This window comes from Tachypleus tridentatus, chromosome 2 (genome assembly GCF_004210375.1).
Source record: "Tachypleus tridentatus isolate NWPU-2018 chromosome 2, ASM421037v1, whole genome shotgun sequence".
Lineage (NCBI taxonomy): Eukaryota > Metazoa > Arthropoda > Merostomata > Xiphosura > Limulidae > Tachypleus > Tachypleus tridentatus.
In genome coordinates this window covers 150,716,639-150,744,163 of record NC_134826.1, presented here as the reverse complement: position 1 = coordinate 150,744,163, position 27,525 = coordinate 150,716,639, and the positions used below count along the sequence as shown (strand labels likewise).

Genomic DNA, 27,525 nt, shown 5'->3' with positions numbered 1-27,525 from the left:
CCAACAGCTTCCCATTCTTTACTAAAACCAGGGAACTAGTAGATCCCATTTTAAAGACCTCACAACCAACAGCTCCCCACTCTTTACTAAAACCAGGGAAATAGTAGATTCCCCTTAAAAGACCTCACAACCAACAGCTCCCCACTCTTTGCTAAAACCAGGGAACTAGTAGATTCCACTTTAAAGACCTCACAACCAATAGCTCCCCATTCTTTACTAAAACCAGGGAACTAGTATATCCCACTTTAAAGACCTCACAACCAACAGCTCCCCACTCTTTACTAAAACCAAAGAACTAGTAGATTCCACTTCAAAGACCTCACAACCAATAGCTCACCATTCTTTACTAAAACCAGGAAACTGGAAGATTCCACTTTAAAGACCTCACAACCAACAGCTCCTCATTCTTTACTAAAACCAGGGAACTAATAGATCCCACTTTAAAGACCTCACAACCAACAGCTCCCCACTCTTTACTAAAACCAGGGAACTAGTAGATTCCACTTTAAAGACGTCACAACCAACAGCTCCCCATTCTTTACTAAAACCAGGAAACTAGTAGATTCTACTTTAAAGACCTCACAACCAACAGCTTCCCATTCTTTACTAAAACCAGGGAACTAGTAGATCTCACTTTAAAGACCTCACAATCAACAGCTCCCCACTCTTTACTAAAACCAGGGAACTAGTAGATTCCACTTTAAATACCTCACAACCAATAGCTCTCCACTCTTTACTAAAACCAGGGAACTAGTAGATTCCACTTTAAAGACCTCACAACCAATGGCTCCCCATTCTTTACTAAAACCAGGGAACTAGTAGATCCCACTTTAAAGACCTCACAACCAATAGCTCCCCATTCTTTACTAAATCCAGGGAACTAGTAGATTCCACTTTAAAGACCTCACAACCAACAGCTCCCTACTCTTTACTAAAAACAGGAAACTGGAAGATTCCACTTTAAAGACCTCACAACCAATAGCTCCCCACTCTTTACTAAAACCAGGGAACTAGTATATCCCATTTTAAAGACCTCACAACCAACAGCTCCCCACTCTTTACTAAAACCAGGGAACTAGTAGATTCCACTTTAAAGACCTCACAACCAACAGCTCCCCACTCTTTACTAAAACCAGGGAACTAGTAGATTCCACTTTAAAGACCTCATAACCAATAGCTCCCCATTGTTTACTAAAACCAGGGAACTAGTATATCCCACTTTAAAGACCTCACAACCAACAGCTCCCCACTCTTTACTAAAACCAGGGAACTAGTAGATTCCACTTTAAAGACCTCACAACCAATAGCTCACCATTCTTTACTAAAACCAGGAAATTGGAAGATTCCACTTTAAAGACCTCACAACCAACAGCTCCCCATTCTTTACTAAAACCAGGGAACTAGTAGATTCCACTTTAAAGACCTCACAACCAATAGCTCACCATTCTTTACTAAAACCAGGAAATTGGAAGATTCCACTTTAAAGACCTCACAACCAACAGCTTCCCATTCTTTACTAAAACCAGGGAACTAGTTGATCCCACTTCAAAGACCTCACAACCAACAGCTCCCCATTCTTTACTAAAACCAGGAAACTAGTAGATTCAACTTTAAAGACTTCACAACCAACAGCTCCCCATTCTTTACTAAAACCAGGGAACTAGTATATCCCACTTTAAAGACCTCACAACCAACAGCTCCCCACTCTTTACTAAAACCAGGGAACTAGTAGATTCCACTTTAAAGACCTCACAACCAATAGCTCACCATTCTTTACTAAAACCAGGAAATTGGAGGATTCCACTTTAAAGACCTCACAACCAACAGCTCCCCACTCTTTACTAAAACAAGGGAACTAGTAGATTCCACTTCAAAGACTTCACAACCAATAGCTTACCATTCTTTACTAAAACCAGGAAACTGGAAGATTCCACTTTAAAGACCTCACAACCAACAGCTCCCCATCCTTTACTAAAACCAGGGAACTAGTAGATCCCACTTTAAAGACCTCTCAAACAACAGCTCCCCATTTTTTACTAAAACCAGGAAACTAGTAGATTCCACTTTAAAGACCTCACAACCAACAGCTTCCCATTCTTTACTAAAACCACGGAACTAGTTGATCCCACTTTAAAGACCTCACAACCAACAGCTTCCCATTCTTTACTAAAACCAGGGAACTAGTTGATCCCACTTTAAAGACCTCACAACCAACAACTCCCCATTCTTTACTAAAACCAGGGAACTAGTAGATCCCACTTTAAAGACCTCACAACCAACAGCTCCCCATTCTTTACTAAAACCAGGAAACTAGTAGATTCCACTTTAAAGACTTCACAACCAACAGCTCCCCACTCTTTACTAAAACCAGTGAACTAGTTGATTTCACTTTAAAGACCTCACAACCAACAGCTTCTCATTCTTTACTAAAACCAGGGAACTAGTAAATCCAACTTTAAAGACCTCACAACCAACAGTTTCCCATTCTTTACTAAAACCAGGGAACTAGTAGATCCCACTTTAAAGACCTCACAACCAATAGCTCCCCATTCTTTACTAAAACCAGGTAACTAGTAGATCCCACTTTAAAGACCTCACACCCAACAGCTACCCACTCTTTACTAAAACCAGGGAACTAATAGATTCTACTTTAAAGACCTCACAACCAATAGCTCCCCATTCTTTACTAAAACCAGGGAACTAGTAGATCCCACTTTAAAGACCTCACAACCAACAGCTTCCCATTCTTTACTAAAACCAGGGAACTAGTTGATCCCACTTTAAAGACCTCACAACCAACAGCTCCCCACTCTTTACTAAAACCAGGGAACTAGTAGATCCCACTTTAAAGACCTCACAACCAACAGCTCCCCACTCTTTACTAAAACCAGGGAACTAGTAGATTCCACTTTAAATACCTCACAACCAACAGCTCCCCACTCTTTATTAAAACCAGGGAACTAGTAGATTCCACTTTAAAGACCTCACAACAAACAGCTCCCCACTCTTTACTAAAACCAGGGAACTAGTAGATTCCACTTTAAAGACCTCATAACCAATAGCTCCCCATTCTTTACTAAAACCAGGGAACTAGTATATCCCACTTTAAAGACCTCACAACCAACAGCTCCCCACTCTTTACTAAAACAAGGGAACTAGTAGATTCCACTTGAAAGACCTCACAACCAATAGCTCACCATTCTTTACTAAAACCAGGAAACTGGAAGATTCCACTTTAAAGACCTCACAACCAACAGCTCCCCATTGTTTACTAAATCCAGGGAAGTAGTAGATCCCACTTTAAAGACCTCTCAACCAACATCTCCCCATTTTTTACTAAAACCAGGAAACTAGTAGATTCCACTTTAAAGACCTCACAACCAACAGCTTCCCATTCTTTACTAAAACCAGGGAACTAGTTGATCTAACTTTAAAGACCTCACAACCAACAGCTTCCCATTCTTTACTAAAACCAGGGAACTAGTTGATCCCACTTTAAAGACCTCACAACCAACAGCTCCCCATTCTTTACTAAAACCAGGGAACTAGTAGATCCCACTTTAAAGACCTCACAACCAACAACTCCCCATTCTTTACTAAAACCAGTGAACTAGTTGATCCCACTTTAAAGACCTCACAACCAACAGCTCCCCATTCTTTACTAAAACCAGGAAACTAGTAGATTCCACTTTAAAGACCTCACAACCAATAGCTCCCCATTCTTTACTAAAACCAGGGAACTAGTATATCCCATTTTAATGACCTCACAACCAACAGCTCCCCACTCTTTACTAAAACCAAAGAACTAGTAGATTCCACTTCAAAGACCTCACAACCAATAGCTCACCATTCTTTACTAAAACCAGGAAACTGGAAGATTCCACTTTAAAGACCTCACAACCAACAGCTCCCCACTCTTTACTAAAACCAGTGAACTAGTTGATCCCACTTTAAAGACCTCACAACCAACAGCTCCCCATTCTTTACTAAAACCAGGAAACTAGTAGATTCCACTTTAAAGACCTCACAACCAACAGCTTCCCATTCTTTACTAAAACCAGGGAACTAGTAGATCCCACTTTAAAGACCTCACAACCAAGAGCTTCCCATTCTTTACTAAAACCAGGGAACTAGTAGATCCCACTTTAAAGACCTCACAACAAACAGCTCCCCATTCTTTAGTCTTGTTCAAGAAAAACCAATGTTTACTCTCCTGCTATATTAATCACCAAGTGTATTCACGTAAATTGTTTAAATCTAGTTTAGTAGTAGCTCACATAATGGCTATTTGACTGCTGTTTATATCCGCTGATGCTTCTGTTTCGCAGTGAGGAACGGAAACGGTGAATCCATACGAACCTATCACTGAAACAATAGAAATGAATAACTTTTTTCACAATCAGTTATGTTGCAGTTTGGTAGTGTGACGTAAAATAAATATTAATTCAAATTGACTTAAATGTGAATTTTTTTCTCACAAATTAGTTTTTTTTTACAATAAAATGATAAAACTATGACAATGTAGTAAGGTCGACGAGAAATCTTATCCACTGAGTTTGGTAAATTACGTAAAATATTTCACGTTAGAGGAAATGAAATTACGCCTTTCATGGCGTTCACTGTTGTTATGATTTTACTCAAACAGAAAAGAATTAATAGAGGAACAAGTTACGTGATCGTTAAACTTAACACTAACGTCTAGTGATGACGTGGACGAGATCTTCGGATGAGCAGGTAGAAGGGATGCATACTCCCAGTCGAAATGATAAGAAGTAGAAGAAATGTGCTTTATCGCTAATGAGTGATAGAATCTGGAAAACAAAATAATATTAAACATGAAAGTCAAAAAATAGTACAATAGGTATTTTCATTATATGTACACAAACACATTACTATAATATATTGATAACTATAAAATAACAACGTTTTAATGAAGCTGTCAACCAGTATTTCAACACCTTTGACTAATTGTAGCTTTTAAAATTATCTTATTCATCAGGTTATTACTGCTCAGTCATATCACAACTTAAAATAATAGGAATTAATTATGAATCATTAAAATTTGTACACGTTTAGCCGAGTGATAACTTATGAGCGATAAATACTATTTTTGTACTATTGTACTATGCATACACTGTTTGTAATAAGCTCCCTATATATACTTAGAAGAAAGCATCAGTTTCCACATTTCTTTAATACACTCTCTACCATTAAAGGTGTTTGGTTTGTTTTGAATTTTGCGCAAAGCTACTCGAGGGCTATCTGCGCTAGCCGTCCCTAATTTAGCAGTGTAAGACTAGAGGGAAGGAAGCTAGCTAGTCATCACCATCCACCGCTAACTCTTTTACCAACGAATAGTGGAATTGATCGTCACATTATAACGGACCCATAGCTGAAAAGGCGAGCATGTTTGGTGTGACAGGGATTCAAACCCGCAACCCTCTGATTACAAATCGAGTGCCTTAACCAGCTGGCCATACCGGGCCTATTAAAGGCGTTCTTTGATGGCTGTCTTCATTTCTATTCTATTACATAAAATTTGTACCGGAAACGTTCAGAGTCATATGTGTTAAACTATTACAGTCGTGCATTCAAAACTCTCATAACATTATTTCGTTACTGAAGTTAATTTTGGTCCAATGTCCAAAACTACCTAGTTTTATTTGTCCCTATATCAAGCTCCGTATAATAACATTCATTATTTTATTTCTAAAATATAGAACATTTTTCACAGAAATAGAACTATTTTTTTTATATTTTATCGTGTATATGATCACAAGAGTTCTAAACTTTGTGAAAAACTAAATTTACTTATGTTATTTTTTATACTTCCAACTTACGTTGTCGTTAGGGGGAGGGAGTGGACGAACCTCTACCGAATTAACATATAGGCCGCCTACACCCCAGTTTTACAAGGAATACTCGTCAGCTACCCAAGTTGAAATATTATGGTTCGTGAAATTAGCAGAATAGAGGCAAGGTTGAGATATTATTATTACCAAATAGTTCCTTAATCTGGGGCCCAATCAACGTGGGCCTAACTACGTACCTTCGCTGATTTAGTAAAGTTTTCAAATAATTTTAATCGATGATGAACAGTGTAGTATCGAGGTTTGGGTGGTAATGGTGGGTGGAGTTCAACAGCACAGTATTGGCCACTGAAATATCTCTCCGTCTGATTGGTCCTTTTGTTAAATTCGCTTGCTTCCACATTCAAACATTCGTCAAACGATCCAAATGACGTCAGCGCACCTAGCAGAACTCCTCCACCAGGTTTCCCAAACGCATCTAGCACTAAGATTAAACAAAACACAATTGCAAATTATTAGATAATTTTAAAAAAAGAATTCACCTCACATAATAATGAACAATTACATCGCGACAAGGGACGTATATAGAAATAAAAGCAAGACCGCGAGACAGCGAATGAGCTAAACACTAGTTAATTTGTGATAACTTCTGAATCATAAAGTGTAAGTAAGAATTTTTATTATTCAGTCTTGAGAATTGTCGCACATCACTTTTCTAAAACGATAAATAATTGTAAAACAACGAATTTTAGCTACTTTGAACAACTACGTAGTTTAAGTCTTTCTGAACAAACGATGATTTGATGGAGAATACTTTAGTTAGAACTAAAGTAGAACCATCACAGTTTATTATATGTCACATGCGTTTAGTGATAAAAAATGGTAGACTGAAGTTTTCGAAAGTGCGTGTAATTGATTCTTAAAACTCTTCAATGTTTACATTTCAGGGTGGAGAGATCATTAAAGGATTGGATTCCTCTCGGTGTACACAGCAGATAGCCCGATGTGGTTTTGTTCTATGGATTTCTCTTGGTGTACACAGCAGATATCCCGATGTGGCTTTGTTCTATGGATTCCTCTCGGTGTACACAGCAGATAGCCCGATGTGGCTTTGTTCTATGGATTCCTCTCGGTGTACACAGCAGATAGCCGATGTGGCTTTGTTCTATGGATTCCTCTCGGTGTACACAGCAGATAGCCCGATGTGGCTTTGTTCTGTGGATTCCTCTTGGTGTACACAGCAGATATCCCGATGTGGCTTTGTTCACAGTAGGTAGCCCGATGTGGTTTTGTTCTATGGATTCCTCTCGGTGTACACAGCAGATAGCCCAATGTGGATTTGTTCTATGGATACCTATCGGTGCACACAGCAGATAGCCCGATGTGGCTTTGTTCAATGGATTCCTCTCTGTGTACACAGCATATATCCCGATGTAGCTTTGTTCTATGGATTCCTCTCGGTATACAAAGCAGATATCCGGATGTGGCTTTGTTCTATGGATTCCTCTCGGTGTACACAGCAGGTAGCCCGATGTGGCTGTGTTCTATGGATTCCTCTCGGTGTACAGAGCAGATATCCCGATGTGGCTTTGTTCACAGTAGGTAGCCCGATGTTGCTTTGTTCTATGGATTCCTCTCGGTGTACACAGCAGATAGCCCAATGTGGCTTTGTTTTATGGATTCCTCTCGGTGTACACAGTAGATAGCCTAATGTGGCTTTGTTCTATGGATACCTATCGGTGCACACAGCAGATAGCCCGATGTGGCTTTGTTCTATGGATTCCTCTCGGTGTACACAGCATATATCCCGATGTAGCTTTGTTCTATGGATTCCTCTCGGTGTACACAGCAGATAGTCCGATGTGACTTTGTTCTATGGATTCCTCTCGGTGTACACAGCAGATAGCCCGATGTGGCTTTGTTCTATGGATTCCTCTCGGTGTACACAGCAAATAGCCCAATCTGGTTTTGTTCTATGGATACCTCTCGGTGTACACAGCAGATATCCCGATGTGGCTTTGTTCTATAGATACCTCTCGGTGCACACAGCAGATATCCGGATGTGGCTTTGTTCTATGGATTCCTCTCGGTGTACACAGCAGGTAGCCCGATGTGGCTGTGTTCTATGGATTCCTCTCGGTGTACACAGCAGATATCCCGATGTGGCTCTGTTCTATGGATTCCTCTCGGTGTACACAGCATATATCCCGACGTAGCGTTGTACTATGGATTCCTCTCGGTGTACACAGCAGATAGCCCCATGTGGATTTGTTCTATGGATACCTATCGGTGCACACAGCAGATAGCCCGATGTGGCTTTGTTCTATGGAATCCTCTCGGTGTACACAGCATATATCCCGATGTAGCTTTGTTTTATGGATTCCTCTCGGTGTACACAGCAGATAGCCCGATGTGGCTTTGTTCTGTTGATTCCTCTCGGTGTACACAGCAGATATCCCGATGTGGCTTTGTTCACAGTAGGTAGCCCGATGTGGTTTTGTTCTATGGATTCCTCTCGGTGTACACAGCAGATATCCCAATGTGGATTTGTTCTATGGATACCTATCGGTGCACACAGCAGATAGCCCGATGTGGCTTTGTTCTATGGATTCCTCTCTGTGTACACAGCATATATCCCCATGTAGCTTTGTTCTATGGATTCCTCTCGGTGTACACAGCAGATATCCGGATGTGGCTTTGTTCTATGGATTCCTCTCGGTGTACACAGCAGGTAGCCCGATGTGGCTTTGTTCTATGGATTCCTCTCGGTGTACACAGCAGATAGCCCAATGTGGATTTGTTCTATGGATACCTATCGGTGCACACAGCAGATAGCCCAATGTGGATTTGTTCTATGGATACCTATCGGTGCACACAGCAGATAGCCCGATGTGGCTTTGTTCTATGGATTCCTCTCGGTGCACACAGCATATATCCCGATGTAGCTTTGTTCTATGGATACCTCTCGGTGTACACAGCAGATATCCGGATGTGGCTTTGTTCTATGGATTCCTCTCGGTGTACACAGCAGGTAGCCCGATGTGGCTTTGTTCTATGGATTCCTCTCGGTGTACACAGCAGATAGCCGATGTGGCTTTGTTCTATGGATTCCTCTCGGTGTACACAGCAGGTAGCCCGATGTGGCTTTGTTCTATGGATACCTATCGGTGCACACAGCAGATAGCCCGATGTGGCTTTGTTCTATGGATTCCTCTCGGTGTACACAGCATATATCCCGATGTAGCTTTGTTCTATGGATTCCTCTCGGTGTACACAGCAGATATCCCGATGTGGCTCTGTTCTATGGATTCCTCTCGGTGTACACAGCAGATAGACCGATGTGGCTTTGTTCTGTGGATTCCTCTCGGTGTACACAGCATATATCCCGATGTAGCTTTGTTCTATGGATTCCTCTCGGTGTACACAGCAGATATCCGGATGTGGCTTTGTTCTATGGATTCCTCTCGGTGTACACAGCAGGTAGCCCGATGTGGCTGTGTTCTATGGATTCCTCTCGGTGTACACAGCAGATAGCCCAATGTGGATTTGTTCTATGGATACCTATCGGTGCACACAGCAGATAGCCCAATGTGGATTTGTTCTATGGATACATATCGGTGCACACAGCAGATAGCCCGATTTGGCTTTGTTCTATGGATTCCTCTCGGTGTACACAGCATATATCCCGATGTAGCTTTGTTCTATGGATTCCTCTCGGTGTACACAGCAGATAGCCCGATGTGGCTTTGTTCTGTGGATTCCTCTCGGTGTACACAGCAGATATCCCGATGTGGCTTTGTTCACAGTAGGTAGCCCGATGTGGTTATGTTCTATGGATTCCTCTCGGTGTACACAGCAGATAGCCCAATGTGGATTTGTTCTATGGATACCTATCGGTGCACACAGCAGATAGCCCGATGTGGCTTTGTTCTATGGATTCCTCTCGGTGTACACAGCAGATATCCCGATGTGGCTTTGTTCACAGTAGGTAGCCTGATGTTGCTTTGTTCTATGGATTCCTCTCGGTGTACACAGCAGATAGCCCGATGTGGCTTTGTTTTATGGATTCCTCTCGGTGTACACAGCAGATAGCCTAATGTGGCTTTGTTCTATGGATACCTATCGGTGCACACAGCAGATAGCCCGATGTGGCTTTGTTATATGGATTCCTCTCGGTGTACACAGCATATATCCCGATGTAGCTTTGTTCTATGGATTCCTCTCGGTGTACACAGCAGATATCCGATGTGACTTTGTTCTATGGATTCCTCTCGGTGTACACAGCAGATAGCCCGATGTGGCTTTGTTCTATGGATTCCTCTCGGTGTACACAGCAGATAGCCCAATCTGGTTTTGTTCTATGGATACCTCTCGGTGTACACAGCAGATATCCGGATGTGGCTTTGTTCTATGGATTACTCTCGGTGTACACAGCAGGTAGCCCGATGTGGCTTTGTTCTATGGATTCCTCTCGGTGTACACAGCAGATAGCCCAATGTGGATTTGTTCTATGGATACCTATCGGTGCACACAGCAGATAGCCCAATGTGGATTTGTTCTATGGATACCTATCGGTGCACACAGCAGATAGCTCGATGTGGCTTTGTTCAATGGATTCCTCTCGGTGCCCACAGCATATATCCCGATGTAGCTTTGTTCTATGGATACCTCTCGGTGTACACAGCAGATATCCGGATGTGGCTTTGTTCTATGGATTCCTCTCGGTGTACACAGCAGGTAGCCCGATGTGGCTTTGTTCTATGGATTCCTCTCGGTGTACACAGCAGTTAGCCGATGTGGCTTTGTTCTATGGATTCCTCTCGGTGTACACAGCAGGTAGCCCGATGTGGCTTTGTTCACAGTAGGTAGCCCGATGTGGTTTTGTTCTATGGATTCCTCTCGGTGTACACAGCAGATAGCCCAATGTGGATTTGTTCTATGGATACCTATCGGTGCACACAGCAGATAGCCCGATGTGGCTTTGTTCTATGGATTCCTCTCGGTGTACACAGCATATATCCCGATGTAGCTTTGTTCTATGGATTCCTCTCGGTGTACACAGCAGATATCCCGATGTGGCTCTCTTCTATGGATTCCTCTCGGTGTACACAGCAGATAGCCCCATGTGGCTTTGTTCTGTGGATTCCTCTCGGTGTACACAGCATATATCCCGATGTAGCTTTGTTCTATGGATTCCTCTCGGTGTACACAGCAGATATCCGGATGTGGCTTTGTTCTATGGATTCCTCTCGGTGTACACAGCAGGTAGCCCGATGTGGCTTTGTTCTATGGATTCCTCTCGGTGTACACAGCAGATATCCCGATGTGGCTTTGTTCACAGTAGGTAGCCCGATGTGGTTTTGTTCTATGGATTCCTCTCGGTGTACACAGCAGATAGCCCAATGTGGATTTGTTCTATGGATACCTATCGGTGCACACAGCAGATAGCCCAATGTGGATTTGTTCTATGGATACCTATCGGTGCACACAGCAGATAGCCCGATTTGGCTTTGTTCTATGGATTCCTCTCGGTGTACACAGCATATATCCCGATGTAGCTTTGTTCTATGGATTCCTCTCGGTGTACACAGCAGATAGCCCGATGTGGCTTTGTTCTGTGGATTCCTCTCGGTGTACACAGCAGATATCCCGATGTGGCTTTGTTCACAGTAGGTAGCCCGATGTGGTTTTGTTCTATGGATTCCTCTCGGTGTACACAGCAGATAGCCCAATGTGGATTTGTTCTATGGATACCTATCGGTGCACACAGCAGATAGCCCGATGTGGCTTTGTTCTATGGATTCCTCTCTGTGTACACAGCATATATCCCGATGTAGCTTTGTTCTATGGATTCCTCTCGGTGTACACAGCAGATATCCGGATGTGGCTTTGTTCTATGGATTCCTCTCGGTGTACACAGCAGGTAGCCCGATGTGGCTGTGTTCTATGGATTCCTCTCGGTGTACACAGCAGATATCCCGATGTGGCTTTGTTCACAGTAGGTAGCCCGATGTTGCTTTGTTCTATGGATTCCTCTCGGTGTACACAGCAGATAGCCCGATGTGGCTTTGTTTTATGGATTCCTCTCGGTGTACACAGCAGATAGCCTAATGTGGCTTTGTTCTATGGATACCTATCGGTGCACACAGCAGATAGCCCGATGTGGCTTTGTTCTATGGATTCCTCTCGGTGTACACAGCATATATCCCGATGTAGCTTTGTTCTATGGATTCCTCTCGGTGTACACAGCAGATAGTCCGATGTGACTTTGTTCTATGGATTCCTCTCGGTGTACACAGCAGATAGCCCGATGTGGCTTTGTTCTATGGATTCCTCTCGGTGTACACAGCAGATACCCCAATGTGGTTTTGTTCTATGGATACCTCTCGGTGTACACAGCAGATATCCCGATGTGGCTTTGTTCTATGGATACCTCTCGGTGCACACAGCAGATATCCCGATGTGGCTTTGTTCTATGGATTCCTCTCGGTGTACACAGCAGGTAGCCCGATGTGGCTGTGTTCTATGGATTCCTCTCGGTGTACACAGCAGATACCCCGATGTGGTTTTGTTCTATGGATACCTCTCGGTGCATACAGCAGATATTCCGATGTGGCTTTGTTCACAACAGATAGCCCGATGTGGTTTTGTTCTATGGATTCCTCTCGGTGTACACAGCAGATAGCCCAGTGTGGATTTGTTCTATGGATTCCTCTCGGTGTGCACAGCATATATCCCGACGTAGCGTTGTACTATGGATTCCTCTCGGTGTACACAGCAGATATCCGGATGTGGCTTTGTTCTATGGATTCCTCTCGGTGTACACAGCAGATAGCCCGATGTGGCTGTGTTCTATGGATTCCTCTCGGTGTACACAGCAGATAGCCCGATGTGGCTTTGTTCTGTGGATTCCTCTCGGTGTACACAGCAGATATCCCGATGTGGCTTTGTTCACAGTAGGTAGCCCGATGTGGTTTTGTTCTATGGATTTTTCTCGGTGTACACAGCAGATAGCCCAATGTTGCTTTGTTCTATAGATTCCTCTCGGTGTACACAGCAGATAGCCCGATGTGGCTTTGTTCTATGGATTCCACTCGGTGTACACAGCAGATAGCCTAATGTGGCTTTGTTCTATGGATACCTATCGGTGCACACAGCAGATAGCCCGATGTGGCTTTGTTCTATGGATTCCTCTCGGTGTACACAGCATATATCCCGATGTAGCTTTGTTCTATGGATTCCTCTCGGTGTACACAGCAGATAGTCCGATGTGACTTTGTTCTATGGATTCCTCTCGGTGTACACAGCAGATAGCCCGATGTGGCTTTGTTCTATGGATTCCTCTCGGTGTACACAGCAGATAGCCCGATGTGGTTTTGTTCTATGGATTCCTCTCGGTGTACACAGCAGGTAGCCCGATGTGGCTGTGTTCTATGGATTCCTCTCGGTGTACACAGCAGATAGCCCGATGTGGCTTTGTTCTGTGGATTCCTCTCGGTGTACACAGCAGATATCCCGATGTGGCTTTGTTCTATGAATTCCTCTCAATGTACACAGCAGGTAGCCCGATGTGGCTTTGTTCCCAGCAGATAGCCCGATGTGGTTTTGTTCTATGGATTCCTCTCGGTGTACACAGCAGATAGCCTAATGTGGCTTTATTCTATGGATTCCTCTCGGTGTACACAGCAGGTAGCCCGATGTGGCTGTGTTCTATGGATTCCTCTCGGTGTACACAGCAGATATCCCGATGTGGCTTTGTTCACAGTAGGTAGCCCGATGTGGTTTTGTTCTATGGATTCCTCTCGGTGTACACAGCAGATATCCCAATGTGGATTTGTTCTATGGATACCTATCGGTGCACACAGCAGATAGCCCGATGTGGCTTTGTTCTATGGATTCCTCTCTGTGTACACAGCATATATCCCCATGTAGCTTTGTTCTATGGATTCCTCTCGGTGTACACAGCAGATATCCGGATGTGGCTTTGTTCTATGGATTCCTCTCGGTGTACACAGCAGATAGCCCGATGTGGCTTTGTTCTATGGATTCCTCTCGGTGTACACAGCAGATAGCCCAATGTGGATTTGTTCTATGGATACCTATCGGTGCACACAGCAGATAGCCCAATGTGGATTTGTTCTATGGATACCTATCGGTGCACACAGCAGATAGCCCGATGTGGCTTTGTTCTATGGATTCCTCTCGGTGCACACAGCATATATCCCGATGTAGCTTTGTTCTATGGATACCTCTCGGTGTACACAGCAGATATCCCGATGTGGCTTTGTTCTATGGATTCCTCTCGGTGTACACAGCAGATAGCCCGATGTGGCTTTGTTCTATGGATTCCTCTCGGTGTACACAGCAGATAGCCGATGTGGCTTTGTTCTATGGATTCCTCTCGGTGTACACAGCAGATAGCCCGATGTGGCTTTGTTCTATGGATACCTCTCGGTGCACACAGCAGATAGCCCGATGTGGCTTTGTTCTATGGATTCCTCTCGGTGTACACAGCATATATCCCGATGTAGCTTTGTTCTATGGATTCCTCTCGGTGTACACAGCAGATATCCCGATGTGGCTTTGTTCTATGGATTCCTCTCGGTATACACAGCAGATAGACCGATGTGGCTTTGTTCTGTGGATTCCTCTCGGTGTACACAGCAGGTAGCCCGATGTGGCTTTGTTCTATGGATACCTATCGGTGCACACAGCAGGTAGCCCGATGTGGATTTGTTCTATGGATACCTATCGGTGCACACAGCAGATAGCCCGATTTGGCTTTGTTCTATGGATTCCTCTCGGTGTACACAGCATATATCCCGATGTAGCTTTGTTCTATGGATTCCTCTCGGTGTACACAGCAGATAGCCCGATGTGGCTTTGTTCTGTGGATTCCTCTCGGTGTACACAGCAGATATCCCGATGTGGCTTTGTTCACAGTAGGTAGCCCGATGTGGTTTGTTCTATGGATTCCTCTCGGTGTACACAGCAGATAGCCCAATGTGGATTTGTTCTATGGATACCTATCGGTGCACACAGCAGATAGCCCGATGTGGCTTTGTTCTATGGATTCCTCTCGGTGTACACAGCAGATATCCCGATGTGGCTTTGTTCACAGTAGGTAGCCTGATGTTGCTTTGTTCTATGGATTCCTCTCGGTGTACACAGCAGATAGCCCGATGTGGCTTTGTTCTATGGATTCCTCTCGGTGTACACAGCAGATAGCCCGATGTGGCTTTGTTCTATGGATTCCTCTCGGTGCACACAGCAGATAGCCCGATGTGGCTTTGTTCTATGGATTCCTCTCGGTGTACACAGCAGATATCCCGATGTGGCTTTGTTCTATGGATTCCTCTCGGTGTACACAGCAGATATCCGATGTGGTTTTGTTCTATGGATTCCTCTCGGTGTACACAGCAGATAGCCCGATGTGGCTTTGTTCTATGGATTCCTCTCGGTGTACACAGCAGATAGCCCAATCTGGTTTTGTTCTATGGATACCTCTCGGTGTACACAGCAGATATCCCGATGTGGCTTTGTTCTATGGATTACTCTCGGTGTACACAGCAGGTAGCCCGATGTGGCTTTGTTCTATGGATTCCTCTCGGTGTACACAGCAGATAGCCCGATGTGGATTTGTTCTATGGATTCCTCTCGGTGTACACAGCAGATAGCCCAATGTGGATTTGTTCTATGGATACCTATCGGTGCACACAGCAGATAGCCCGATGTGGCTTTGTTCTATGGATTCCTCTCGGTGTACACAGCATATATCCCGATGTAGCTTTGTTCTATGGATTCCTCTCGGTGTACACAGCAGATATCCGGATGTGGCTTTGTTCTATGGATTCCTCTCGGTGTACACAGCAGGTAGCCCGATGTGGCTTTGTTCTATGGATTCCTCTCGGTGTACACAGCAGATAGCCGATGTGGCTTTGTTCTATGGATTCCTCTCGGTGTACACAGCAGGTAGCCCGATGTGGCTTTGTTCACAGTAGGTAGCCCGATGTGGTTTTGTTCTATGGATTCCTCTCGGTGTACACAGCAGATAGCCCAATGTGGATTTGTTCTATGGATACCTATCGGTGCACACAGCAGATAGCCCGATGTGGCTTTGTTCTATGGATTCCTCTCGGTGTACACAGCATATATCCCGATGTAGCTTTGTTCTATGGATTCCTCTCGGTGTACACAGCAGATATCCCGATGTGGCTTTGTTCTATGGATTCCTCTCGGTGTACACAGCAGATAGCCCGATGTGGCTTTGTTCTGTGGATTCCTCTCGGTGTACACAGCATATATCCCGATGTAGCTTTGTTCTATGGATTCCTCTCGGTGTACACAGCAGATATCCGGATGTGGCTTTGTTCTATGGATTCCTCTCGGTGTACACAGCAGATATCCCGATGTGGCTTTGTTCACAGTAGGTAGCCCGATGTGGTTTTGTTCTATGGATTCCTCTCGGTGTACACAGCAGATAGCCCAATGTGGATTTGTTCTATGGATACCTATCGGTGCACACAGCAGATAGCCCAATGTGGATTTGTTCTATGGATACCTATCGGTGCACACAGCAGATAGCCCGATTTGGCTTTGTTCTATGGATTCCTCTCGGTGTACACAGCATATATCCCGATGTAGCTTTGTTCTATGGATTCCTCTCGGTGTACACAGCAGATAGCCCGATGTGGCTTTGTTCTGTGGATTCCTCTCGGTGTACACAGCAGATATCCCGATGTGGCTTTGTTCACAGTAGGTAGCCCGATGTGGTTTTGTTCTATGGATTCCTCTCGGTGTACACAGCAGATAGCCCAATGTGGATTTGTTCTATGGATACCTATCGGTGCACACAGCAGATAGCCCGATGTGGCTTTGTTCTATGGATTCCTCTCTGTGTACACAGCATATATCCCGATGTAGCTTTGTTCTATGGATTCCTCTCGGTGTACACAGCAGATATCCGGATGTGGCTTTGTTCTATGGATTCCTCTCGGTGTACACAGCAGGTAGCCCGATGTGGCTGTGTTCTATGGATTCCTCTCGGTGTACACAGCAGATATCCCGATGTGGCTTTGTTCACAGTAGGTAGCCCGATGTTGCTTTGTTCTATGGATTCCTCTCGGTGTACACAGCAGATAGCCCGATGTGGCTTTGTTTTATGGATTCCTCTCGGTGTACACAGCAGATAGCCTAATGTGGCTTTGTTCTATGGATACCTATCGGTGCACACAGCAGATAGCCCGATGTGGCTTTGTTCTATGGATTCCTCTCGGTGTACACAGCATATATCCCGATGTAGCTTTGTTCTATGGATTCCTCTCGGTGTACACAGCAGATAGCCCGATGTGGCTTTGTTCTATGGATTCCTCTCGGTGTACACAGCAGATATCCCAATGTGGTTTTGTTCTATGGATTCCTCTCGGTGTACACAGCAGATATCCCGATGTGGCTTTGTTCTATGGATTCCTCTCGGTGTACACAGCAGATAGCCCGATGTGGCTTTGTTCTATGGATTCCTCTCGGTGTACACAGCAGATAGCCCGATGTGGCTTTGTTCTATGGATTCCTCTCGGTGTACACAGCAGATACCCCGATGTGGTTTTGTTCTATGGATTCCTCTCGGTGCACACAGCAGATATTCCGATGTGGCTTTGTTCACAATGATAGCCCGATGTGGTTTTGTTCTATGGATTCCTCTCGGTGTACACAGCAGATAGCCCAGTGTGGATTTGTTCTATGGATTCCTCTCGGTGTGCACAGCATATATCCCGATGTGGCTTTGTTCTATGGATTCCTCTCGGTGTACACAGCAGATATCCCGATGTGGCTTTGTTCTATGGATTCCTCTCGGTGTACACAGAAGGTAGCCCGATGTGGCTTTGTTCTATGGATTCCTCTCGGTGTACACAGCAGATAGCCCGATGTGGCTTTGTTCACAGTAGGTAGCCCGATGTGGTTTTGTTCTATGGATTCCTCTCGGTGTACACAGCAGATAGCCCAATGTGGCTTTGTTCTATGGATTCCTCTCGGTGTACACAGCAGATAGCCCGATGTGGCTTTGTTCTATGGATTCCTCTCGGTGTACACAGCAGATAGCCCGATGTGGCTTTGTTCTATGGATACCTCTCGGTGCACACAGCAGATAGCCCGATGTGGCTTTGTTCTATGGATTCCTCTCGGTGTACACAGCAGATATCCCGATGTAGCTTTGTTCTATGGATTCCTCTCGGTGTACACAGCAGATAGTCCGATGTGGCTTTGTTCTATGGATTCCTCTCGGTGTACACAGCAGATAGCCCGATGTGGCTTTGTTCTATGGATTCCTCTCGGTGTACACAGCAGATAGCCCGATGTGGTTTTGTTCTATGGATTCCTCTCGGTGTACACAGCAGATAGCCCGATGTGGCTTTGTTCTATGGATTCCTCTCGGTGTACACAGCAGATAGCCCGATGTGGCTTTGTTCTATGGATTCCTCTCGGTGTACACAGCAGATATCCTGATGTGGCTTTGTTCTATGGATTCCTCTCGGTGTACACAGCAGATAGCCCGATGTGGCTTTGTTCTATGGATTCCACACAGCAGATAGCCCGATGTGGTTTTGTTCTATGGATTCCTCTCGGTGTACACAGCAGATAGCCCGATGTGGCTTTGTTCTATGGATTCCTCTCGGTGTACACAGCAGATAGCCCGATGTGGCTTTGTTCTATGGATTCCTCTCGGTGTACACAGCAGATATCCCGATGTGGCTTTGTTCACAGTAGGTAGCCCGATGTGGTTTTGTTCTATGGATACCTCTCGGTGTACACAGCAGATAGCCCAATGTGGCTTTGTTCTATGGATACCTCTCGGTGCACACAGCAGATATCCCGATGTGGCTTTGTTCTATGGATTCCTCTCGGTGTACACAGCAGATAGCCCGATGTGGCTTTGTTCTATGGATTCCTCTCGGTGTACACAGCAGATAGCCCGATGTGGCTTTGTTCTATGGATTCCTCTCGGTGTACACAGCAGATAGCCCGATGTGGCTTTGTTCTATGGATTCCTCTCGGTGTACACAGCAGATAGCCCGATGTGGTTTTGTTCTATGGATTCCTCTCGGTGTACACAGCAGATATCCCGATGTGGCTTTGTTCTATGGATTCCTCTCGGTGTACACAGCAGATATCCGGATGTGGCTTTGTTCTATGGATTCCTCTCGGTGTACACAGCAGATAGCCCGATGTGGTTTTGTTCTATGGATTCCTCTCGGTGCACACAGCAGATATTCCGATGTGGCTTTGTTCACAACATATAGCCCGATGTGGCTTTGTTCTATGGATTCCTCTCGGTGTACACAGCAGATAGCCCGATGTGGCTTTGTTCTATGGATTCCTCTCGGTGTACACAGCATCTATCCCGATGTGCTTTGTACTATGGATTCCTCTCGGTGTACACAGCAGATAGCCCGATGTGGCTTTGTTCTATGGATTCCTCTCGGTGTACACAGCAGGTAGCCCGATGTGGCTTTGTTCTATGGATTCCTCTCGGTGTACACAGCAGATAGCCCGATGTGGCTTTGTTCTGTGGATTCCTCTCGGTGTACACAGCAGATATCCCGATGTGGCTTTGTTCACAGTAGGTAGCCCGATGTGGTCTGTTCTATGGATTCCTCTCGGTGTACACAGCAGATAGCCCAATGTTGCTTTGTTCTATAGATTCCTCTCGGTGTACACAGCAGATAGCCCGATGTGGCTTTGTTTTATGGATTCCACTCGGTGTACACAGCAGATAGCCTAATGTGGCTTTGTTCTATGGATACCTATCGGTGCACACAGCAGATAGCCCGATGTGGCTTTGTTCTATGGATTCCTCTCGGTGTACACAGCATATATCCCGATGTAGCTTTGTTCTATGGATTCCTCTCGGTGTACACAGCAGATAGTCCGATGTGACTTTGTTCTATGGATTCCTCTCGGTGTACACAGCAGATAGCCCGATGTGGCTTTGTTCTATGGATTCCTCTCGGTGTACACAGCAGATAGCCCGATCTGGTTTTGTTCTATGGATTCCTCTCGGTGTACACAGCAGGTAGCCCGATGTGGCTGTGTTCTATGGATTCCTCTCGGTGTACACAGCAGATAGCCCGATGTGGCTTTGTTCTGTGGATTCCTCTCGGTGTACACAGCAGATATCCCGATGTGGCTTTGTTCTATGAATTCCTCTCGGTGTACACAGCAGGTAGCCAGATGTGGCTTTGTTCACAGCAGATAGCCCGATGTGGTTTTGTTCTATGGATTCCTTTTGGTGTACACAGCAGATAGCCCGATGTGGCTTTGTTCTATGGATTCCTCTCGGTGTACACAGCAGATAGCCCGATGTGGCTTTGTTCTATGGATTCCTCTCTGTGTACACAGCAGATAGCCCGATGTGGCTTTGTTCTATGGATTCCTCTCGGTGCACACAGCAGATAGCCCGATGTGGCTTTGTTCTATGGATTCCTCTCGGTGTACACAGCAGATAGCCCGATGGGTTTGTTTTTTGGATTCCTCTCGGTGTACACAGCAGATAGCCTAATGTGGCTTTATTCTATGGATACCTACCGGTGCACACAGCAGATAGCCCGATGTGGCTTTGTTCTATGGATTCCTCACGGTGTACACAGCATATATCCCGATGTAGGTTTGTTCTATGGATTCCTATCGGTGTACACAGCAGATAGTCCGATGTGACTTTGTTCTATGGATTCCTCTCGGTGTACACAACAGATAGCCCGATGTGGATTTGTTCTATGGATTCCTCTCGGTGTACACAGCAGATAGCCCAATCTGGTTTTGTTCTATGGATACCTCTCGGTGTACACAGCAGATATCCCGATGTGGCTTTGTTCTATAGATACCTCTCGGTGCACACAGCAGATATCCGGATGTGGCTTTGTTCTATGGATTCCTCTCGGTGTACACAGCAGATACCCCGATGTGGTTTTGTTCTATGGATACCTCTCGGTGCATACAGCAGATAGTCCGATTTGGCTTTGTTCTATGGATTCCTCTCGGTGTACACAGCAGATATCCCGATGTGGCTTTGTTCTATGGATTCCTCTCGGTGTACACAGCATATATCCCGATGTAGCTTTGTTCTATGGATTCCTCTCGGTGTACACAGCAGATATCCGGATGTGGCTTTGTTCTATGGATTCCTCTCGGTGTACACAGCAGGTAGCCCGATGTGGCTTTGTTCTATGGATTCCTCTCGGTGTACACAGCAGATAGCCCGATGTGGCTTTGTTCTATGGATTCCTCTCGGTGTACACAGCAGATATCCCGATGTGGCTTTGTTCACAGTAGGTAGCCCGATGTGGCTTTGTTCTATGGATTCCTCTCGGTGTACACAGCAGATAGCCCAATGTTGCTTCGTTCTATAGATTCCTCTCGGTGTACACAGCAGATAGCCCGATGTGGCTTTGTTTTATGGATTCCTCTCGCTGTACACAGCATATATCCCGATGTAGCTTTCTTCTATGGATTCCTCTCGGTGTACACAGCAGATAGTCCGATGTGAATTTGTTCTATGGATTCCTCTCGGTGTACACAGCAGATAGCCAGATGTGGCTTTGTTCTATGGATTCCTCTCGGTGTACACAGCAGATAGCCCGATCTGGTTTTGTTCTATGGATTCCTCTCGGTGTACACAGCAGGTAGCCCGATGTGGCTGTGTTCTATGGATTCCTCTCGGTGTACACAGCAGATAGCCCGATGTGGCTTTGTTCTATGGATTCCTCTCGGTGTACACAGCAGATATCCCGATGTGGCTTTGTTCTATGGATTCCTCTCGGTGTACACAGCAGGTAGCCCGATGTGGCTTTGTTCACAGCAGATAGCCCGATGTGGTTTTGTTCTATGGATTCCTTTTGGTGTACACAGCAGATAGCCCGATGTGGCTTTGTTCTATGGATTCCTCTCGGTGTACACAGCAGATAGCCCAATGTGGCTTTGTTCTATGGATTCCTCTCGGTGTACACAGCAGATAGCCCGATGTGGCTGTGTTCTATGGATTCCTCTCGGTGTACACAGCAGATAGCCCGATGTGGCTTTGTTCTGTGGATTCCTCTCGGTGTACACAGCAGATACCCCGATGTGGTTTTGTTCTATGGATACCTCTCGGTGCATACAGCAGATATTTCGATGTGGCTTTGTTCACAACAGATAGCCCGATTTGGCTTTGTTCTATGGATTCCTCTCGGTGTACACAGCAGATACCCCGATGTGGTTTTGTTCTATGGATACCTCTCGGTGCATACAGCAGATATTCCGATGTGGCTTTGTTCACAACAGATAGCCCGATTTGGCTTTGTTCTATGGATTCCTCTCGGTGTACACAGCAGATAGCCCAATGTGGATTTGTTCTATGGATACCTATCGGTGCACACAGCAGATAGCCCGATGTGGCTTTGTTCTATGGATTCCTCTCGGTGTACACAGCATATATCCCGATGTGGCTTTGTTCTATGGATTCCTCTCGGTGTACACAGCAGATATCCCGATGTGGCTCTGTTCTATGGATTCCTCTCGGTGTACACAGCAGATAGCCCGATGTGGCTTTGTTCTGTGGATTCCTCTCGGTGTACACAGCATATATCCCGATGTAGCTTTGTTCTATGGATTTTTCTCGGTGTACACAGCAGATATCCGGATGTGGCTTTGTTCTATGGATTCCTCTCGGTGTACACAGCAGGTAGCCCGATGTGGCTGTGTTCTATGGATTCCTCTCGGTGTACACAGCAGATATCCCGATGTGGCTTTGTTCACAGTAGGTAGCCCGATGTGGTTTTGTTCTATGGATTCCTCTCGGTGTACACAGCAGATAGCCCAATGTGGATTTGTTCTATGGATACCTATCGGTGCACACAGCAGATAGCCCAATGTGGATTTGTTCTATGGATACCTATCGGTGCACACAGCAGATAGCCCGATTTGGCTTTGTTCTATGGATTCCTCTCGGTGTACACAGCATATATCCCGATGTAGCTTTGTTCTATGGATTCCTCTCGGTGTACACAGCAGATAGCCCGATGTGGCTTTGTTCTGTGGATTCCTCTCGGTGTACACAGCAGATATCCCGATGTGGCTTTGTTCACAGTAGATAGCCCGATGTGGTTTTGTTCTATGGATTCCTCTCGGTGTACACAGCAGATAGCCCAATGTTGCTTTGTTCTATAGATTCCTCTCGGTGTACACAGCAGATAGCCCGATGTGGCTTTGTTTTATGGATTCCACTCGGTGTACACAGCAGATAGCCTTATGTGGCTTTCTTCTATGGATACCTATCGGTGCACACAGCAGATAGCCCGATGTGGCTTTGTTCTATGGATTCCTCTCGGTGTACACAGCATATATCCCGATGTAGCTTTGTTCTATGGATTCCTCTCGGTGTACACAGCAGATAGTCCGATGTGACTTTGTTCTATGGATTCCTCTCGGTGTACACAGCAGATAGCCCGATGTGGCTTTGTTCTATGGATTCCTCTCGGTGTACACAGCAGATAGCCCGATCTGGTTTTGTTCTATGGATTCCTCTCGGTGTACACAGCAGATAGCCCGATGTGGCTTTGTTCTATGGATTCCTCTCGGTGTACACAGCAGATAGCCCGATGTGGCTTTGTTCTGTGGATTCCTCTCGGTGTACACAGCAGATATCCCGATGTGGCTTTGTTCTATGGATTCCTCTCGGTGTACACAGCAGATAGCCCGATGTGGCTTTGTTCACAGCAGATAGCCCGATGTGGTTTTGTTCTATGGATTCCTTTCGGTGTACACAGCAGATAGCCCGATGTGGCTTTGTTCTATGGATTCCTCTCGGTGTACACAGCAGATAGCCCAATGTGGCTTTGTTCTATGGATTCCTCTCGATGTACACAGCAGGTACCCCGATGTGGCTTTGTTCTATGGATTCCTCTCGGTGTACACAGCAGATAGCCCAATGTGGATTTGTTCTATGGATACCTATCGGTGCACACAGCAGATACCCCGATGTGGTTTTGTTATATGGATACCTCTCGGTGCATACATCAGATATTCCGATGTGGCTTTGTTCACAACAGATAGCCCGATTTGGCTTTGTTCTATGGATTCCTCTCGGTGTACACAGCAGATAGCCCGATGTGGCTTTGTTCTATGGATTCCTCTCGGTGTACACAGCAGATATCCCGATGTGGCTTTGTTTTATGTTCACTCGTAGGTAGCCCGATGTGGTTTTGTTCTATGGATTCCTCTCGGTGTACACAGCAGATAGCCCGATGTGGCTTTGTTCTATGGATACCTATCGGTGTACACAGCAGGTAGTCCGATGTGGCTGTGTTCTATGGATTCCTCTCGGTGTACACAGCAGATATCCCGGTGTGGCTTTGTTCACAGTAGGTAGCCCGATGTTGCTTTGTTCTATGGATTCCTCTCGGTGTACACAGCAGATAGCCCGATGTGGCTTTGTTTTATGGATTCCTCTCGGTGTACACAGCAGATAGCCTAATGTGGCTTTGTTCTATGGATACCTATCGGTGCACACAGCAGATAGCCCGATGTGGCTTTGTTCTATGGATTCCTCTCGGTGTACACAGCATATATCCCGATGTAGCTTTGTTCTATGGATTCCTCTCGGTGTACACAGCAGATAGTCCGATGTGACTTTGTTCTATGGATTCCTCTCGGTGTACACAGCAGATAGCCCGATGTGGCTTTGTTCTATGGATTCCTCTCGGTGTACACAGCAGATAGCCCAATCTGGTTTTGTTCTATGGATACCTCTCGGTGTACACAGCAGATATCCCGATGTGGCTTTGTTCTATAGATACCTCTCGGTGCACACAGCAGATATCCGGATGTGGCTTTGTTCTATGGATTCCTCTCGGTGTACACAGCAGGTAGCCCGATGTGGCTGTGTTCTATGGATTCCTCTCGGTGTACACAGCAGATACCCCGATGTGGTTTTGTTCTATGGATACCTCTCGGTGCATACAGCAGATATTCCGATGTGGCTTTGTTCACAACAGATAGCCCGATTTGGCTTTGTTCTATGGATTCCTCTCGGTGTACACAGCAGATATCCAGATGTGGCTCTGTTCTATGGATTCCTCTCGGTGTACACAGCATATATCCCGACGTAGCGTTGAACTATGGATTCCTCTCGGTGTACACAGCAGATATCCGGATGTGGCTTTGTTCTATGGATTCCTCTCGGTGTACACAGCAGGTAGCCCGATGTGGCTTTGTTCTATGGATTCCTCTCGGTGTACACAGCAGATAGCCCGATGTGGCTTTGTTCTGTGGATTCCTCTCGGTGTACACAGCAGATGTCCCGATGTGGCTTTGTTCACAGTAGGTAGCCCGATGTGGTTTTGTTCTATGGATTTTTCTCGGTGTACACAGCAGATAGCCCAATGTTGCTTTGTTCTATAGATTCCTCTCGGTGTACACAGCAGATAGCCCGATGTGGCTTTGTTTTATGGATTCCACTCGGTGTACACAGCAGATAGCTTAATGTGGCTTTGTTCTATGGATACCTATCGGTGCACACAGCAGATAGCCCGATGTGGCTTTGTTCTATGGATTCCTCTCGGTGTACACAGCATATATCCCGATGTAGCTTTGTTCTATGGATTCCTCTCGGTGTACACAGCAGATAGTCCGATGTGACTTTGTTCTATGGATTCGTCTCGGTGTACACAGCAGATAGCCCGATGTGGCTTTGTTCTATGAATTCCTCTCGGTGTACACAGCAGGTAGCCCGATGTGGCTTTGTTCACAGCAGATAGCCCGATGTGGTTTTGTTCTATGGATTCCTTTTGGTGTACACAGCAGATAAATTGATGTGGCTTTGTTCTATGGATTCCTCTCGGTGTACACAGCATATATCCCGATGTGGCTTTGTTCTATGGATTCCTCTCGGTGTACACAGCAGATAGCCCGATGTGGCTTTGTTCTATGGATTCCTCTCGGTGTACACAGCATATATCCCGATGTAGCTGTGTTCTATGGATTCCTCTCGGTGTACACAGCAGATATCCGGATGTGGCTTTGTTCTATGGATTCCTCTCGGTGTACACAGCAGGTAGCCCGATGTGGCTGTGTTCTATGGATTCCTCTCGGTGTACACAGCAGATATCCCGATGTGGCTTTGTTCACAGTAGGTAGCCCGATGTGGTTTTGTTCTATGGATTCCTCTCGGTGTACACAGCAGATAGCCCAATGTGGATTTGTTCTATGGATACCTATCGGTGCACACAGCAGATAGCCCAATGTGGATTTGTTCTATGGATTCCTCTCGGTGCACACAGCAGATAGCCCGATGTGGCTTTGTTCTATGGATTCCTCTCGGTGTACACAGCAGATATCCCGATGTGGCTTTGTTCTATGGATTCCTCTCGGTGTACACAGCAGATAGCCCGATGTGGCTTTGTTCTGTGGATTCCTCTCGGTGTACACAGTAGATATCCCGATGTGGATTTCTTCACAGTAGGTACCCCGATGTGGTTTTGTTCTATGGATTCCTCTCGGTGTACACAGCAGATAGCCCAATGTGGATTTGTTCTATGGATACCTATCGGTGCACACAGCAGATAGCCCGATGTGGCTTTGTTCTATGGATTCCTCTCGGTGTACACAGCAGGTAGCCCGATGTGGCTTTGTTCTATGGATTCCTCTCGGTGTACACAGCAGATATCCCGATGTGGCTTTGTTCACAGTAGGTAGCCCGATGTGGTTTTGTTCTATGGATTTCTCTCGGTGTACACAGCAGATAGCCCAATGTTGCTTTGTTCTATAGATTCCTCTCGGTGTACACAGCAGATAGCCCGATGTGGCTTTGTTTTATGGATTCCTCTCGGTGTACACAGCAGATAGCCTAATGTGGCTTTGTTCTATGGATACCTATCGGTGCACACAGCAGATAGCCCGATGTGGCTTTGTTCTATGGATTCCTCTCGGTGTACACAGCATATATCCCGATGTAGCTTTGTTCTATGGATTCCTCTCGGTGTACACAGCAGATATCCGGATGTGGCTTTGTTCTATGGATTCCTCTCGGTGTACACAGCAGGTAGCCCGATGTGGCTGTGTTCTATGGATTCCTTTCGGTGTACACAGCAGATATCCCGATGTGGCTTTGTTCACAGTAGGTAGCCCGATGTGGTTTTGTTCTATCGATACCTCTCGGTGTACACAGCAGATAGCTCAATGTGGATTTGTTCTATGGATACCTATCGGTGCACACAGCAGATAGCCCGATGTTGCTTTGTTCTATGGATTCCTCTCGGTGTACACAGCAGATAGCCCGATGTGGCTTTGTTCTATGGATTCCTCTCGGTGTACACAGCATATATCCCGATGTAGGTTTGTTCTATGGATTCCTCTCGGTGTACACAGCAGATAGTCCGATGTGACTTTGTTCTATGGATTCCTCTCGGTGTACACAGCAGATAGCCCGATGTGGATTTGTTCTATGGATTTCTCTCGGTGTACACAGCAGATAGCCCAATCTGGTTTTGTTCTATGGATACCTCTCGGTGTACACAGCAGATATCCCGATGTGGCTTTGTTCTATAGATACCTCTCGGTGCACACAGCAGATATCCGGATGTGGCTTTGTTCTGTGGATTCCTCTCGGTGTACACAGCGGATACCCCGATGTGGTTTTGTTCTATGGATACCTCTCGGTGCATACAGCAGATATTCCGATGTGGCT

The 27,525-nt window shown here is 45.6% G+C and overlaps 1 protein-coding gene across 1 annotated transcript in view; it reads right to left on the bottom strand.

Annotated features, from left to right (window-relative positions):
• Positions 1 to 27,525, bottom strand: part of LOC143245360 (nose resistant to fluoxetine protein 6-like) — a 103,572-nt gene that overhangs the window by 31,270 nt on the left and 44,777 nt on the right. Inside the window, exons 2-4 of the mRNA XM_076491605.1 lie at positions 6,050 to 6,294; positions 4,697 to 4,811; positions 4,278 to 4,365 (exon numbers count right to left, since the gene is read on the bottom strand). Of these exons, the coding sequence (XP_076347720.1) occupies positions 4,278 to 4,365; positions 4,697 to 4,811; positions 6,050 to 6,294 (448 nt within the window). The remainder of the gene's footprint in view (positions 1 to 4,277; positions 4,366 to 4,696; positions 4,812 to 6,049; positions 6,295 to 27,525) is intronic.